General features: G+C 50.9%; 1 protein-coding gene across 1 annotated transcript; it reads right to left on the reverse strand.

Annotated features, from left to right (window-relative positions):
- Window positions 1–466: 466 nt before the first annotated feature.
- Window positions 467–15,066, reverse strand: EMC1 (ER membrane protein complex subunit 1; the record flags this gene model as incomplete). Its single annotated transcript, XM_083380224.1, has 13 exons — window positions 467–1,656; window positions 4,073–4,202; window positions 5,263–5,347; window positions 6,556–6,766; window positions 6,911–7,084; window positions 8,434–8,571; window positions 9,693–9,812; window positions 9,952–10,113; window positions 11,254–11,403; window positions 12,129–12,328; window positions 13,899–14,015; window positions 14,115–14,211; window positions 14,944–15,066. Coding segments are annotated over 13 exons (1,887 nt in total), but the record flags the coding sequence as incomplete, so codon positions are not given.
- Window positions 15,067–15,340: the final 274 nt, after the last annotated feature.

The following is a 15,340-nucleotide window of genomic DNA, read 5'->3' on the forward strand; positions in this document are numbered from 1 at the left end:
TGGCTCAGGAATTCTGGGAGTTGAAGTCCACGAGTCATGAAGGGGCCAAAGTTTCCCCCATGCTGGCTCAGGAATTCTGGGAGTTGAAGTCCACGAGTCATGGACCATAGTTCCCCCATGCTGGCTGAGGAATTCTGGGAGTTGAAGTCCACGAGTCATAAAAGAGCCAAGGTTGCCTAGCCCTGCTCTAGGGTTTTTATGGGCAAAGGCAGATTTTAAAACTGGATTTTTTAAAAAGTCTGATCACCTTGGCTGTATTTTGAAATCATGCAACGCAAGAACGTATTAATATTTTCTGGACATTAAATGGCTTAAAATTCAAGTAAATCTCTGGCCCAAAGAGTTTGCAATCTAAAGTCTTTGTTATTTTGTATATTTTTTTTAAAATTTAATAAACGTTGATGAAAATAACCAAGCCCGCATTTCCAGGGAAGCCCACCAGTTACACACATCTCCAGGGAGCCAATTCACTGTTATTTCTTTTATTTCTGCTGCACCTGATCTTACAGGAAGGAAGTTCGGACTTCACACATTTTTTCCCCAAAAGAAAACGCACAATTTCTACCCTGCAAACTCCAGATTTAGACTCTGCCCGCTGTGACCCCCAAATACCCTTCAGAATAAATATAAATACACCGTCCGATGGGGTGATCCTTAGCGAGCCACTCGCTTGCCGTAAGGAGAAAAAGCAAGCACATATTCAGGAAGATGCTTCATAAATTTTAGAACATAACCCCTGTTTTTTTTTTCCAAACAGCTTCAAGCACTCCTAAAATTCAAATCTGGACTGACCAAAAAAAAAACGCAATACAAATTAGGAATTATAACACAAAGGGGAGGGGGGAGAATCTTAGAACAAAGGAGCCAATTAAGAAAGGGAAGTTTTAAAATTCATTGCAGAGGAAACAGTCTCTCTTTAAATTCCTTGCTACGGATGCTAAAGGTTGGATCGGCTCACTCTCCCCACTTTGCATCCATTTTTCCAAGTTCATCTTCTGCATTTCCAAGCTGATTTTCACACATTCTGCAAGAATATTGTCTCCCACCACCACCACCCAGCCACTTTCTTCCGTCGAAATTTCCGAGAGGGGAAGAAGGAGAGAAAGAGTCTACTGTAGAGAAATCTGGCCGATCCTTTGAATCGGCTAAAATTTCAGGAGGAAACGCAGACGGCCTGTTTCAGCACGGCTTCAGGAGTCAAAACGGTCATTGTAGAAAGTCAGCAGCAAAGCAGTTCCGCAGGGCAGGCGTCGAAGGACGGGGATAAGATATTCAAAGCAGCTTATTTTCATCACAGAAACTTCCCCCTTTTCTGGGGCTTCCCATTTTCCGCAGTGGACGGAGAGGAGATTGGGAGGCAACAGGCAGCGCGATTCCACACTTCCCTTCCAAATGAGGCTGCAAACCCTCCGGGATCCCCTAGCGAGGGCTCGGCCGCCCACCCTCAAGGGTGCGGTCTGTGCCAAGTCTCTCCTGCTACCGCCAGGCACGGTTCAGCAACTTCACCTGAGCCAGCCTCTTGGTGATCATGGTGGCGAAGATCAGCCCGAAAAGCACGCTGCTAATCAAGACGTAATCGTAATCGTCTTTCAGAACGTCGAACTGTTTGGAAGGATAAACTCTGGTCTGGTAGATGTCTAACCCATAAGCCACCACCTGAAAGGAGAGAAAAATAAATAAAAGATGGTTGCAAATTGTAATTTAAAAAGAATATATATATATATATATATATATATATATATATATATATATATATATATATATATATGTGTGTGTGTGTGTGTGTGTGTGTGTGTGTGTGTGTGTGTGGGGTAAGGTAAAGGTTCCCCCGCACATGCGTGCTAGTCGTTTCCGACTCTAGGGGCCGGTGCTCATCTCCGTTTCAAAGCCGAAGAGCCAGCGCTTGTCCGAGGACGTCTGCATGGTCACGTGGCCGGCATGACTAGACGCCAAAGGCGCACGGAACAATGTTACCTTCCCACCGTAGTGGTCCCTATTTTTCTACTTCCATTTTTACGTGCTTTCGAACTGCTAGGTTGGCAGAAGCTGGGACGAGTAACAGGCGCTCACTCTGCTACGCGGCGCTCGGGATTCGACCCGCCAAACTGCCGACCTTCTGATCGACAAGCTCAGCGTCCTAACCCACTGAGCCACACCGTCCCATATATATCGGAAACGTATAAAGGCATTTCAAAAGAATGTTGGAAATGTAAATGAAAAGGGGGGGTGCGGCTTTTTACCACTTATGGCGGATGTGTGACAAAGCGAGAAAATATTGGAGCAGGATGCATACATTAATACAGAAAATTCTTCAAAGTGAATATAGAAAGCAAACCAGAGACTTGGGGCTAACGGACAAAGACCTGGAAAAAAAATAATATATAAAGAGTACTCTGCGCTCAGAAATGGAAGACTTTTATCGCCCCGTGGAAACCGCTTCTGGATTTTGTGCTCGAGGTGGAAAAAAAGTGAAATTTTGATTTTGGGCTTGGCCGATGAGATGGAGTTGATGCTGTTGAAATGGCTAGCTTATATTATTTTGTAAAAAACGTAAAAAGTTGAGGTTTGAGGTTGACGTCCTATTTTACTGCGCCAAAGAAAGTCAATGCCTTTTTTCTCCCTTCCTTCCCTCCTTCACTTTTCTCTAACCTTTTCCCTTGCCTGCCTTTCCCGCTGTTTATTTTCATCGCGTTGTATATTATAAACGAATAAAAACTTATAGGCGAAAAAAAAGAGGGTTGCAAACGGTGGAGTCTTGCACGCATGTAGTCCTCGACTTACGGCCTCAACTGAGCCCAAACTTTCTGTTGCTAAAGGAGACATTGGTTAAGTGACTTTTGCCCCATTTCATGACCTCTCCTGACACGGTTGTTAAATGAATCCCTGCGAGTCACATGGTTGCGAAGTGACCCTGGCTTCCCCATGGAGTAAGCACAAAGAGGGAATCACGTGACCACCACCCCCAAGGACACCACAACCGTCGTAAGTTCATGCCAGTTGCCAAGCTTTTGAATTCTAATCACACGACCGTTGGGGATGCTGTAATGGCCGTGTGAAAAATGGTCATAAATTTCATTTTTCATTGCTGTTGTAACTTTGAACGGTCCAACTTGTTAAGTCGAGAACAGCCTGCATAAGCATCAGGAGGCAGGGCACTTCCCCAAAATTTATTAATTTAACCACACCCCAAAGGGACGCGGTGTGGCTCAGTGGGTTGGGACGCTGAGCTTGTCGATCAGAAGGTCGGCAGTTTGGCGGGTCGAATCCCGAGTGCCGCGTAGCAGAGTGGAGCGCCTGTTACTCGTCCCAGCTTCTGCCCACCTAGCAGTTCGAAAGCACGTAAAAATGCAAGTAGAAAAATAGGGACCGCTCCGGTGGGAAGGTAACAGCGTTCCGTGCGCCTCTGGCGTCTAGTCGTGCCGGCCACATGACCACGGAGACGTCCTCGGACAAGCGCTGGCTCTTCGGCTTTGAAACGGAGATGAGCACCGGCCCCTAGAGTCGGAAACGACTAGCACGCATGTGCGAGGGAACCTTTACGTTTACCTTTTTAACCACACCCCTCTGGAGAATCCCTTGAGGAGAGTCTCAAGGCAAAAGCCTCTCTCTTCTTGTTATCCCCAGCGTTTTTACTTGGGGGAAGACTGCCCCTGAACATGGAGGTTCCATAAGGCTATTGTGGCTGCAGTTACCGATCCCCCTTCTTTTTTTCAGCAGAAAACCAGGACAACAATTTACAAGCAGAAGTCCCCAACCTTTGGGGCGCCAGGGGAATCACTGGTTCCACGGAGAAAGGATTTTCCCGCGGACCGGAGGGGTGCGTGGTTTTGTGCGCTGCCTGCATCTCGCGGATGTGGGGGGGCTTTGCTTGTTTGTGCGGACCGGTTGCTGGCGTGCCGCGGCCCGCTACCGGTCCACGGAGCTGGGGGTTGGGGACCCGTGGTTTGCAGCATTTACTCAACCTTGACAACTTGTAAGAGGAGTGGACTTCAATTCCCAGAACGGAATTCTGGGAGTTGAAGTCCACCTCTCTGAAAGTTGCAAAACGACACTGGTCTAACAAAAGGCTCACCAGACAAGTCGACTCCAGGCCAGACGGGGCCGTGTAAATGCCCTTCATTCGGGAGATGGTTTGGTTGTAGTTGATGAACCTCTCGGCGTGGATTTGCACATCCGGGGAGTAAGGGATCAGGTTTTCTTCCCTGACGTGAGCAAAAAAAAAAATAACCTCGGCTCCACCTTGGAAGGCTCTGTCCCCAGCTTATCCTCCTCCTGCTATTTCTCTGCTGTTCCTTGCAAGTTGCAATTCTTCTTACGCGGCCTTGCAAAATCCTGGCCGGGGCGGTCAACCCAGGCCAGCCCAACCCGTCTCCCCCGCCCCACCCCACCCCACCCCGCGGCTCGGCTGCGTCCATGCCACTTAATAATAATAATAATAATAAATAAGCCTTTATTGTCAAAGTACAACATGTGTACATTGAGATTGGCTGAGCCTCCCCCCGTGCTCTCTCCCCCCAACACACAGTGACAACAAACCCTCCATCCTACCACACCATGTGAACCAACTACAGCACACACCGGCCTCCCAAGTCAATTCTGCGTAAGTTCACAGAGATTATATCCCATTTAAAAGCCTAACAGCCCATGGATAAAAGCTATTTTTCAGCCTGTCGGTACGGCTGGCTATACTCCTGTATCTCCTACCGGATGGTAGGAGAGTCAAGAGATACCGTCCAGGGTGTGAGTCATCCCTGAGAATTTTCCTCACTCTTCCAAGGCAGCGGGCCCTGGCGAGGTCATCCAGTGGTGTCAGGAGGACAGCCCACAATGTCTTGTGCTGTGCTCACCACCCTCTGTAATGCTGGCCTATCCACGGCTGTCAGACCAGCATACCAAACCACAATGCAGTACGAGAGGATGCTCTCTATGGTAGACCGGTAAAAGAGGGTCATTAGCTGTTGTTCTACCCTGTTCTTCCGCAAGACCCTGAGAAAGTGAAGCCTCTGTTGGGCCTTTCTAGTCACCTGGGTTGTGTTAACTTTCCAGGTCAGATCTTCACAGAGATAGACTCCCATAAATTTAAAGGACCCCGTCTCTCCCCCACCCCACGGCTCGGCTGGGTCCACGCCACTTCGGCTGATAGCTAGCGTCACCTGAACACGTGGCAAGTGAAAACCCAACATCCTGACTGCCCCCCGCCCTCCCCCACCCCGGGCTTGGCACTGGGTGAATCTCCCCACGCCCCTTCCCCAAATTCCTCACCTCGTTTGCTCTGTGGGGACCTCTGGACGCCGTGGATCCAGCAAAGCCTTGGGGAGGGACAAAATGGCCCCCGAGGGAAGACCGACTGTGCCGGAGAGAAAAATGGAGATGTTTTGAAAGAGGGAGGGGGAAGCGCAAATTGTTGCAACAGATGCATCAGTGTTCAACTGGGGGGGGGGGGGGCGGAAGAGATAATTCCTTTCTTTTCCTCTCACATTTGTTAAAATGTTCTTTCTACTTTTGGTTTGCCTCTGTTTTTTTCCCTTTGAGATTTTGCATTTTAATCTTGTATTTTTATTTTTATTTTATTTTTTATTTTAATTCCATTTATATCCCGCCTTTCTCCGAAGACTCAGGGCGGCTTACAAGCTTAGCAGTAGCCTTCCTTCTATGTATATGCCTGCTTATTAGGGCTTTCACACACACCCCAAGCGGCATTATTACAAAGTCAGCTTAATTGCCCCCCAACAATCTGGGTCCTCTGGCCTGGGGGAGGAAGCAGAGGCACCAGGAATTCGAACCTTGGGCCAGAGGCTGCAAGGCCAGCATGGTGCTTAGAGTTATGACCGCAAGGGAGCCCCACTTTAAACCCCTCGAAGGGGGGGAACTTCGGCACAATTCGGACAACAGAACAGAATCTGCTGCCGCAATAAGATTCCTCAGCCTTCAATTATTTATTTATTTATTTAATTAGTTTTATATACCGCCCTATTCCCGAAGGACTCAGGGCGGTTGGCAGGGCAAAATTTAAAAGACAATATAAAAGTTGAAGTAAAAAATAGAATTAAAATGAATTAAATTTAATTAATAGCCCAACAAATTAAAACAAAGTTTTAAAAACTTAAAACCCCTCAGTCCAGGCCAGATAGATGAAAAAACCAGGTTTTCAGGTCCCGGTGAAACGAACGAAGGAGAACAATTCCTTCCCCCCCCACCCCGCTTTTTTTTTAATTCACATTTTTTTAAAAAAAATGTTCTTTCTAGTTTTGGTTTGCCTCTTGTTTTTTTTCCCTTCGAGACTTTGCATTTTAATCTTCTAGATAAAATTTTTAAAAAAATAATAATTGTGGAAGGTTAACAAGGTTGGAAGGGACCTCGGGGGTCTTCCAGTCCAACCCCAGCCAGCCGTTCACGCGGCCCGGTTGCGAATAGGCCACGGACCGGTAGTGGGCCGCGGCCCAGCAACGGAGGACCCCTGCTCTGGAGGCCTCGATCGGCTCTGCAGTGGACTCTCTCCCCCACCCCCCTTGAAGAGGCTGGGGGAAGTGGGGGTGCCAGGCCCCCTTCCTTAACTCAGCAGATGGCGACTCGTGACGCCCCGTTCGGTGAGGGTGGCTTCCATGGCGCTGATGGCGGAGGGAAAGATGTAGGACTGCTGCAGCACCTGGGGGGCGTAGGGCCGGTCCAGCGAGCTGAAGGCCGTGGCGTTGTACTGCGTGGTGCCCTCGTACAGCTCCAGCACCGTGAACTCGTTCCGACGGGCCTTGGCGTTCCAGTACAGGTACTGTGGAGGAGGAGGAGGAGGGAGGGAGGGTCTCACCTTGGACCCTCTTAAACCACAAAGCCACCTTCCTCAAGCCCGTGGGCGGAGCGGGGGGGGGGTGTTTCCCCCCTCTTTCCTGCAGCTTTGGGAGGGGCAAACTCTTACCACCACCCAGTTCTCCGAATGGACGATGTGCACCGGCCCCTCGGCCTTCTTCTGCACGGAGGAGTGGATGATGCGGCCGGTGACGCCGTCAATCAGGTAGATTCCGATGAAGGAGCGCTCCGGGTGGGTGTCCGTGCTCTCGGTCACGACGGCCAGCAGGTTGGGGTTCAGCGACTGCGACGGGGGGAATACAAGACACACGCCCAGGCTTCCTTATGCAAAAGGCTCAGAGGCCCTGCACAGAGTGGGGAAGGGAAGGAGGAGGAGGAGGAGGAGGAGGAGGAGGAGGAGGAGGAGGAGGAGGAGGAGGAGAGGAAAGGAAAGGAAAGGAGAAGGAGAAGGAAAGAGGAAAGAGGAAAGGAGGAGAAGGAGAGAAGAGAAGAGATAGGAAAGGGGAAGGAGATGAGGAGGAGGAGCGGAGGAAAAGGGGAAAGGAGAGAAAGAGAAGGGGAAAGAGGAGAGAAGGAGGAGAAGGAGGAGAAGGGGAAAGAGGAAAGGAGAGGAGGAGGAGAAAGGAACGAGGAGAGGAGGAGAGAAGGAGAAGGGGAAAGAGGAGAAGGAGGAGAAGGAGGAGAAGGGGAAAGAGGAAAGGAGAGGAGGAGAAAGGAAAGAGGAGAGGAAGAGAGAAGGAGAAGGGGAAAGAGGAGAGGAGGAGAGAAGAAGGGGAAAGAGGAGAGAAGGAGGAGAAGGAGGAGAAGGGGAAAGAGGAAAGGAGAAAAGGAAGAGAAGGGGAAAGAGGAAGGGAGGAGCGGAGGAGAAGGGGAAAGAGGAAAGGAGAGAAGGAGGAGAAGGGGAAAGAGGAAAGGAGAGAAGGAGGAGAAGGGGAAAGAGGAGAGGAGAAAAGGAGAAGGGGGAAGAGGAGGAGGAGGAGCGGAGGAGAAGGGGAAAGAGGAGAGGAGGAGGAGAAGGGGAAAGAGGAGAGGAGGAGAGAAGAAGGGGAAAGAGGAGAGAAGGAGGAGAAGGAGGAGAAGGGGAAAGAGGAAAGGAGAAAAGGAAGAGAAGGGGAAAGAGGAAGGGAGGAGCGGAGGAGAAGGGGAAAGAGGAAAGGAGAGAAGGAGGAGAAGGGGAAAGAGGAGAGGAGAAAAGGAGAAGGGGGAAGAGGAGAGGAGGAGAGAAGGAGAAGGGGAAAGAGGAAAGGAGAGGAGGAGGAGAAGGGGAAAGAGGAGAGGAGGAGAGAAGAAGGGGAAAGAGGAGAGAAGGAGGAGAAGGAGGAGAAGGGGAAAGAGGAAAGGAGAAAAGGAAGAGAAGGGGAAAGAGGAAGGGAGGAGCGGAGGAGAAGGGGAAAGAGGAAAGGAGAGAAGGAGGAGAAGGGGAAAGAGGAAAGGAGAGAAGGAGGAAAAGGGGAAAGAGGAGAGGAGGAGGAGGAGCGGAGGAGAAGGGGAAAGAGGAGAGGAGGAGGAGAAGGGGAAAGAGGAGAGGAGGAGAGAAGAAGAAGAAAGAGGAGAGAAGGAGGAGAAGGAGGAAAAGGGGAAAGAGGAGAGGAAAGAAGGAAGAGAAAGGCGGTCTGTCTGTCTCTCCCTCACCTTGTACAGGACACTCCGGTCGCCCATCACCCGGCCTTGGGAGTGGACGTGTTCGTTGGCCCGCTTCCCTTTCACCGTCACGATGCGCTGCAGATCCGGAGGGATGGTGACGTCCCAGGTCTCTTCCGTGGTCAGATCCTAGAGGGGGGGGTGCGGGTGGGGTGTGTGTGTGGGGGGGGAGAATAGCCAGTGTGGTCAAAGGACTTGCAACTCTCCCCCGCTAACTCCCCAGTGCTCAGGCTGAGAGGAGCTGGAGCCAGAAAGGCTGGCGGGGACCTTCCCCGACTTAGCGGACGTGATTGAACGGCCCCCCTCACAAACCGACGCATTTCGAAATTGGAACCTGCAACGCAACGCCTCGAATTCCTCAGACCTCGCCCGATCGACTACTATTGTAGTACCAGAGCATGAAGTGCTCCATCTTTCCTGCTCTTATCCACGTGGTCTAACCCCACGTGCCAGCTAACCTACTGAAACAAATCAATAAATGTATTCTATGCCACACGCTATAGGGACGCGGTGGGGCTCAGTGGGTTAGGACGCTGAGCTTGTCGATCAGAAGGTTGGCAGTTGGGCGGGTCGAATCCCGAATGCCGCGTAGCAGAGCGAGCGCCTGTTACTCATCCCAGCTTCTGCCAACCTAGCAGTTCGAAAGCACGTAAAAAATGCAGGTAGAAAAACAGGGACCGCTACGGTGGGAAGGGAACAGCGTTCCGTGCGCCTTTGGCGTCTAGTCATGCCGGCCACATGACCACGGAGACGTCCTCGGACAAGCGCTGGCTCTTCGGCTTTGAAACGGAGATGAGCACCGGCCCCTAGAGTCGGAAACGACTAGCACGCATGTGCGGGGGAACCTTTACCTTTATGCCACACACTAGCTAACTACCATGCATGCATGCATAAATGGACGGACGGAGGGAGGGATGCTTGAAAGTGCAGTCAGAACAAACGAGCCGATCGTCGAAGAAAACTTCCCTTCCGTCTAAAAAAATAAAAATCTTAACTGGCGCACAAGACATTGGTAAGCGAAGGAGAACGGGACAAGAACATCCTAGTTACCTAGTTTGGTCACGAAACGTTCAGGAATTACATTGAAAGAAGCTTGGAGAACAAACCACAGCCAAAATCTAACCCCTGAGCTACAGTATTCTCCATTATTTCAAAAATCGTACTGCCCCCCCCTTCCAATTCTCTCTCGCGCGCGCACACACACACGCGCAAACACACACACACACCGCTTAGGAATCCAGGAGCCGTACCCTTCCCAGCCTTCGTCCCATCAGCTTCCCCCGTTGCGCATCTGCCAGATAGAAGGTGACGGACGGGGCCGTGTCTTCCAGCTGCCGCAGGACGTTTTTGCTTGCTGGGAAGATGGTCACCTGCCGGAGGGAGCGAAGGGGAAGGAAACATGGAAGGCCTTTCCAGCGGGTTGCTGCAGGCAGGACGCCCACCCCTCACCACCCCACCCCACCTGCACTTCTCCCTCCTCCTCCTCCTCCTCCTCCTCCTAGGCGGCACCTTGTACTCGTCGTCAATCAGAAGCAGCACTTTGGCGTAATCCTGGTCCATGATGGGAAGAAGGACGGACTGGAGAATTGGCCGGCTCAGCACAGGGGGGGCCACCTGGCTCCACTTGCCGAAGATGGGGTTGAAGACGTAGAGCTTGCTGAGGCCCGAGTCCTGAGAGACGGCGGGAGGGGAGGGGGCGTTTGAGTTGGGGGGAGGCTGTACCCCTCTCTCAACTTACAGCCATTGCTTTGCAGTCCCGTCTAAGGGGTTTACGGGGTCCCCCAACAACCCGGGTCCCCATTTCGCCGACCTCGGAAGGACGGAAGGCTGAGTCGACGTTGAGCCGGTCAGGATCGAACTGCCGAACTGCAGGCAGAATTAGCCCTGCAGTACTGCATTCTAACCACTGCACCACCCCGGCTCTTATATAACAAAAGCAATAGCGCTTAGACTTATATACCGCTTCACAGCCCTCTCTGAGAGGTTTACAGGGACAGCCTGTTGCCCCCCCCCAACAATCGGGGTCCTCATTTTACCGACCTCAGAAGAACAGAAGGCTGAGTCGACCTTGAGCCGGTCAGGATCGAACTGCCGAACTGCGGGCAGAATCAGCCTGCAGTACTGCATTCTAACCACTGTGCCACCACAGCTCTTACAAATATCTTTTGTGGACACAGCTCCCCCCAAAACGTACGATTTAAATCACGTTTTTTTCCAAGCTTTTGCGGACCCCTTGTGACAACATCGTGGCCCTCCCCCGGGGGTCTCTGGACCCGAAGTGGATCAAAGAAGGCTGCTCCCCCTTCATTCCTCCCCAAGGACCAGCCCCTTTCTCTCTCCCCCGCCCACGGTCCCTTTCCTCGGATGCTCTTGCTTTGACAATATATGCAGCCATTTTCCTTAACTTGTGTGTTACTCTTAAGAGATAGAATTAGATAATACTGGGGGCGGGGGGAGGAGAAAGAATGTGTATGGGAATTAGTTAGACATAACAATATCGTAGTAGTGTGTGATTCAAAGCTGTGTGAAATGAGAGATAAGAAATGGCGGGTTGGAGAACTGGAGGGGAAGCCTGCGTTTCAAACTAATTGGAGAACGTGATTTATGACTGGGAATTGAAGGAGGGAATTGTACTTTGATACTATGTGCTCAGGGGAGGGGAATTCAGATTTTGGCTTCAACCGCGCACGCGCCGATGCTACGCCACTCAAATAAAGATTCTTTAAGGTAAACAATGCCTCGGAGTCCTTTGAAGAGTTTCATCTGTCGGAACCAGGACAACGGGAGGGTCTTGCGAGGGGCGGCACCCACCTTGTCCTTGACCAACAGGGTGCATTGCGGGGGGTGGGGAAAGTGCGCCGTCGTCCTTTGGACCATCAGCTTGAAGGAAGAGCCGGGACGCACGTCCTGGAGGAACTGCTTCCATAGGATCGTCCCCGAGCTGCTCTCTATTCCGAAGAGCTGGAAAAAGAGGGGGAAAAAATCTTCAAATGGAGCTGCCCTCGGAAGACACTCTGGATATTGAAAAGCTTTGGGAGGGAGGGAGGGAGGAGGAGGAGGGCTGCCTGTGAACCACGAAGCCCCCCTGGTGCTGGACCAGCCCATCCTGCCTGATGGATTGAAGTGTGCGAGGCCGTTTGGCTACAAAGACTTTGCAAATCCACCGATTGATGTTCCCTCTCACCATCCACGTGTGGAATGGCACCTCCACCCGCAGGTGCACTCTACCAGGTCCGGAAGACAAGTGGAAGGGGGCCGCCCTGCTGGCGGGGCCCTTCCACAACCTGTCGAGCCGCGAAGCCTCCCGCCTTTTAAGGACTGCTGCGTGCTTCTAACTTCCCCGCAGTGCGGGAGGGGGAGAGGGGAACCCGTTCGAATCCACAGGGGCTCCTTGTCACCGTGAGACATGAAGGGTTGTTTTGGCCAGCTAAAGCAGGGCTCTCCAAACTTGGCAACCTTAAGACTTGTGGACTTCAACTCCCAGAATTCCTCAGCCAGCCAGGGCTGGCCAGCTAAAGCAGGGTTCTTCAAACTGGGACACTTTTAAGACTTGTGGACTTCAACTCCCAGAATTCCTCAGCCAGCAATGCTTTTGTTTTGTTTATTGCCTAAATGAAGTTAACACTGGAGTTCACGTCTCTGGTAGTTGCCTGGTCCACGCAGCCCTCCCTCCCTCCCTCCCTCACCTTTCCCGAGGCCGTGACGACCACAATCATCTTCTGAAGGTTGAATTCGTCCCGGGCTAAATTGTCAATGTTGATCTCGTTCTTCGTCTGGCTCCGAGGTTTCCGGGCGTTGTAGAACATCTTCCAGAGATGAGCGGTCCAGGCCTGGAGCAGGATGAGCTGAGAGGACAGGCGTTTGAAGAACATGCCCAGGAGGCCGTCTGTGGGGCGGGTGGGGGGGGAGAAAGCAGCCACAGAGAACCACGATTAAGGAAAGGGCTCCGAGCAAAATGCTCCCTCCTTGCCGGTCCCCAGCAGGGGGGGGGGGGAAAGGCTTTCTGGCAAAATTTAAGCTCAGCCCACAAAGGTGTTTTGCTGAAAGAGAAGAAAGAAAGAAAGAAAGAAAGAGAGAGAGAGAGAGAGAGAGAGAGAGAGAGAGAGAGGGAGGGAGGGAGGGAGGGAGGGAGGGAGGGAGGAAGGAAGGAAGGAAGGAAGGAAGGAAGGAAGGAAGGAAGGAAGGAAGGAAGGAAAAAAAGAAAGAAAGGGGAAGGGAAGAAGGAAGGAAGGAAAGAAAAAGAGAAAGGAAAAAGAAAGAAAGAAAGAAAGAAAGAAAGAAAGAAAGAAAGAAAGAAAGAAAGAAAGAAAGAAAGGGGAAGGGAAGAAGGAAGGAACGAAGGGAGGGAGGAAAGAAAGGAAAGAAAGGAAAGAAAGAAAGGAAAGAAAGAAAGGAAAGAAAGAAAGAAAGAGAAGAGAGAGAGAGAGAAAGAAAGAAAGAAAGAAAGAAAGAAAGAAAGAAAGAAAGAAAGAAAGAAAGAAAGAAAGGAGCAAAAGAAAGGAAGGAAGGAAAGAAAGAAAGAAAGAAAGAAAGAAAGAAAGAAAGAAAGAAAGAAAGGGGAAGGGAAGAAGGAACGAAGGCAGGGAGGGAGGGAGGGAGGGAGGGAGGGAGGGAGGGAGGGAAGAAAGAAAGAAAGAAAGAAAGAAGAGAAAGAAAGAAAGAAAGAAAGAAAGAAAAGAGCAAAAGGAAGGAAAGAAAGAAAGAAAGAAAGAAAGAAGAGAAAGAAAGAAAGAAAGAAAGAAAGAAAGAAAGAAAGAAAGAAAGAAAGAAAGGGGAAGGGAAGAAGGAACGAAGGCAGGGAGGGAGGGAGGGAGGGAGGGAAGAAAGAAAGAAAGAAAGAAAGAAAGAAAGAAAGAAAAGAGCAAAAGGAAGGAAAGAAAGAAAGAAAGAAAGAAAGAAAGAAAGAAAGAAAGAAAGAAGAGAAAGAAAGAATGAATCTTGCCACAGGTGAGCCGGAAGACGCATTGCCAGGCACAGGTATCAACACACCCCGTGAGGCATCGTTCCAAAATCAGACCCAGCCCCCGGAGAGCAGGCTGCCTCCCCCTCTCTCGCACACACACAAACACAACTCGAGCAAAAACGGGACGCTGAACATTCAGGGGTTACCTTGAATGGCTGATATCCAAGGCAGCAAAAAAAAAAAAAAAAAAAAGGAAACACAAATCAGGAAACAATTCAACGTTTAGTCTTTGGAGAGGTTGGGAAAAACAAACAAACAAAAGCTGAACACGGCAGCACACGTCCCACACGTGGCCAAAACTAGATCTGTGGATTCTTTTCTCCCAGGATGTCCTCGTGCCTCCCGACCAAACGGGGGGGGCACAACCCAGGTCCAGTTTCAATGGGCAGGAACAGACCTTTGGAGCTTCTTTAGGAAAACGTAAATACTACGCTTACTTTGCAAGTACTTGGCAAAATAATTCTCTCTTGCCCCAAACCCCGTCCCTCCTTACCGGCTTTCTTGCCAAATTCGCCCTCCAGTTCTGCCTGGGCCCCCGTCAAGGGCAGGTCAACCATCTCCAGGCTAACCACCTCGGCCAGAGATTCTTCCCGGCTCCACCAAATTTTTCCTGTCGAGAGTGAGATTAGGTGAGAAAAGTTTTTTTAAAAAAAGTTCTTTTCTTTCGGCCACTGACGGACTCTCCCAAGGCCCTTGGGGGGCGGGGTACCTGGCTGTTGCAGGAAGAGGAGGAGGTGGTCCCCTGTTTGCACCAAGGCACGGTAGCCCACCGAGTCGTCCTTCTTTAAGAAGACCTGGATGAAAAGCTGCGAAGGCAAGTTGCGGATGAGCGAGAGAAAAAAGGGCATTCTCCAAGCAGAGTCCTTGGCGAGGGATGCCCTTGGAGGTTCTCCACCTCCCAGATGGCGGTCGTCCCAAAGGGGCTTTTTCAGGAGGCAACTGGAATTCGTTTCTTCTCTGAAGACGCTTCGCTTCTCGCCCAAGAAGCTTGATCAGTTCTGACTGGATGGTGAGGAATGGAAAGATTTATACTCCTCGCAGAAAGCCGGTCGTTTGCATGCTTTTGGAGAGTCGTTGAGGCCTCTTGTAGGTTTTATCTTGTGTCCTCAGAATCACCTGAGCGGGGCAAATGGGCGTGGATCCATCTTCATCAGCTCCAAGAAGGCTCCACACCCATTTGCCCCGCTCAGGTGACCCTCGGGACACAAGAAAAAAACCTACAAGAGGCCTCAACGACTCTCCAAAAGCATGCAAACGACCAGCCGTCTGAAAGGAGTATAAATCCTTCCGTTCCCCCACTGAAGAAGCTTCTTGGGCGAGAAGCGAAACGTCTTCAAAGGAAGGAAAAAATAAAGACGGTGCAGTTGCCTCCTGAAAAAAAAAGCCCCTTTGGGACTTGGCAAAGGAATGTTTGATTCGAAAAAAAGTCAGCGGGGGGCCTTCGGATCCCAAAAGCACGCGAGAAATACCCCCGTCGAGGGACGGCTGCAGGCCGACGTCCCCTGGGAACGAACCCGGCTAATCCGAAGGACCATTACCTGCTCAGGCCTGGTGCTGCTCTTCTCCAGAGTGAAGGAGATGAGAGTGTCCACAAGTCTCTGTCCGGTTTCAGCCAGGTACAGGTTGATGGTGTACGACTGGGTGGGACAAGAGTGGTTTTCCTGTAGGGAACGGACGAAGACAGCAAAATGGCCTTCAGCTTCTCGCTAGTTAACTTGCAAGGGAGCGAAATTTGACCGCACGCTTCGGATTCAAAACAAGCAGCCGTTTCAGGGGGCCTCAGACTTATCCAGGATCTGGAAGCGTTTTTTTAAAAAAAAAAATCGGAGGAAGCGACAAACCACCACTTAACCCCAATTCTACAAGTTCATTCCAAACCGAGGTTGGAGACCCTGTTTTGGCGGTTCTATCTCACGGGTCTTCAAACCTGGCCCT

This window comes from Vipera ursinii, assembly GCF_947247035.1.
Source record: "Vipera ursinii genome assembly, contig: scaffold_215, whole genome shotgun sequence".
Lineage (NCBI taxonomy): Eukaryota > Metazoa > Chordata > Lepidosauria > Squamata > Viperidae > Vipera > Vipera ursinii.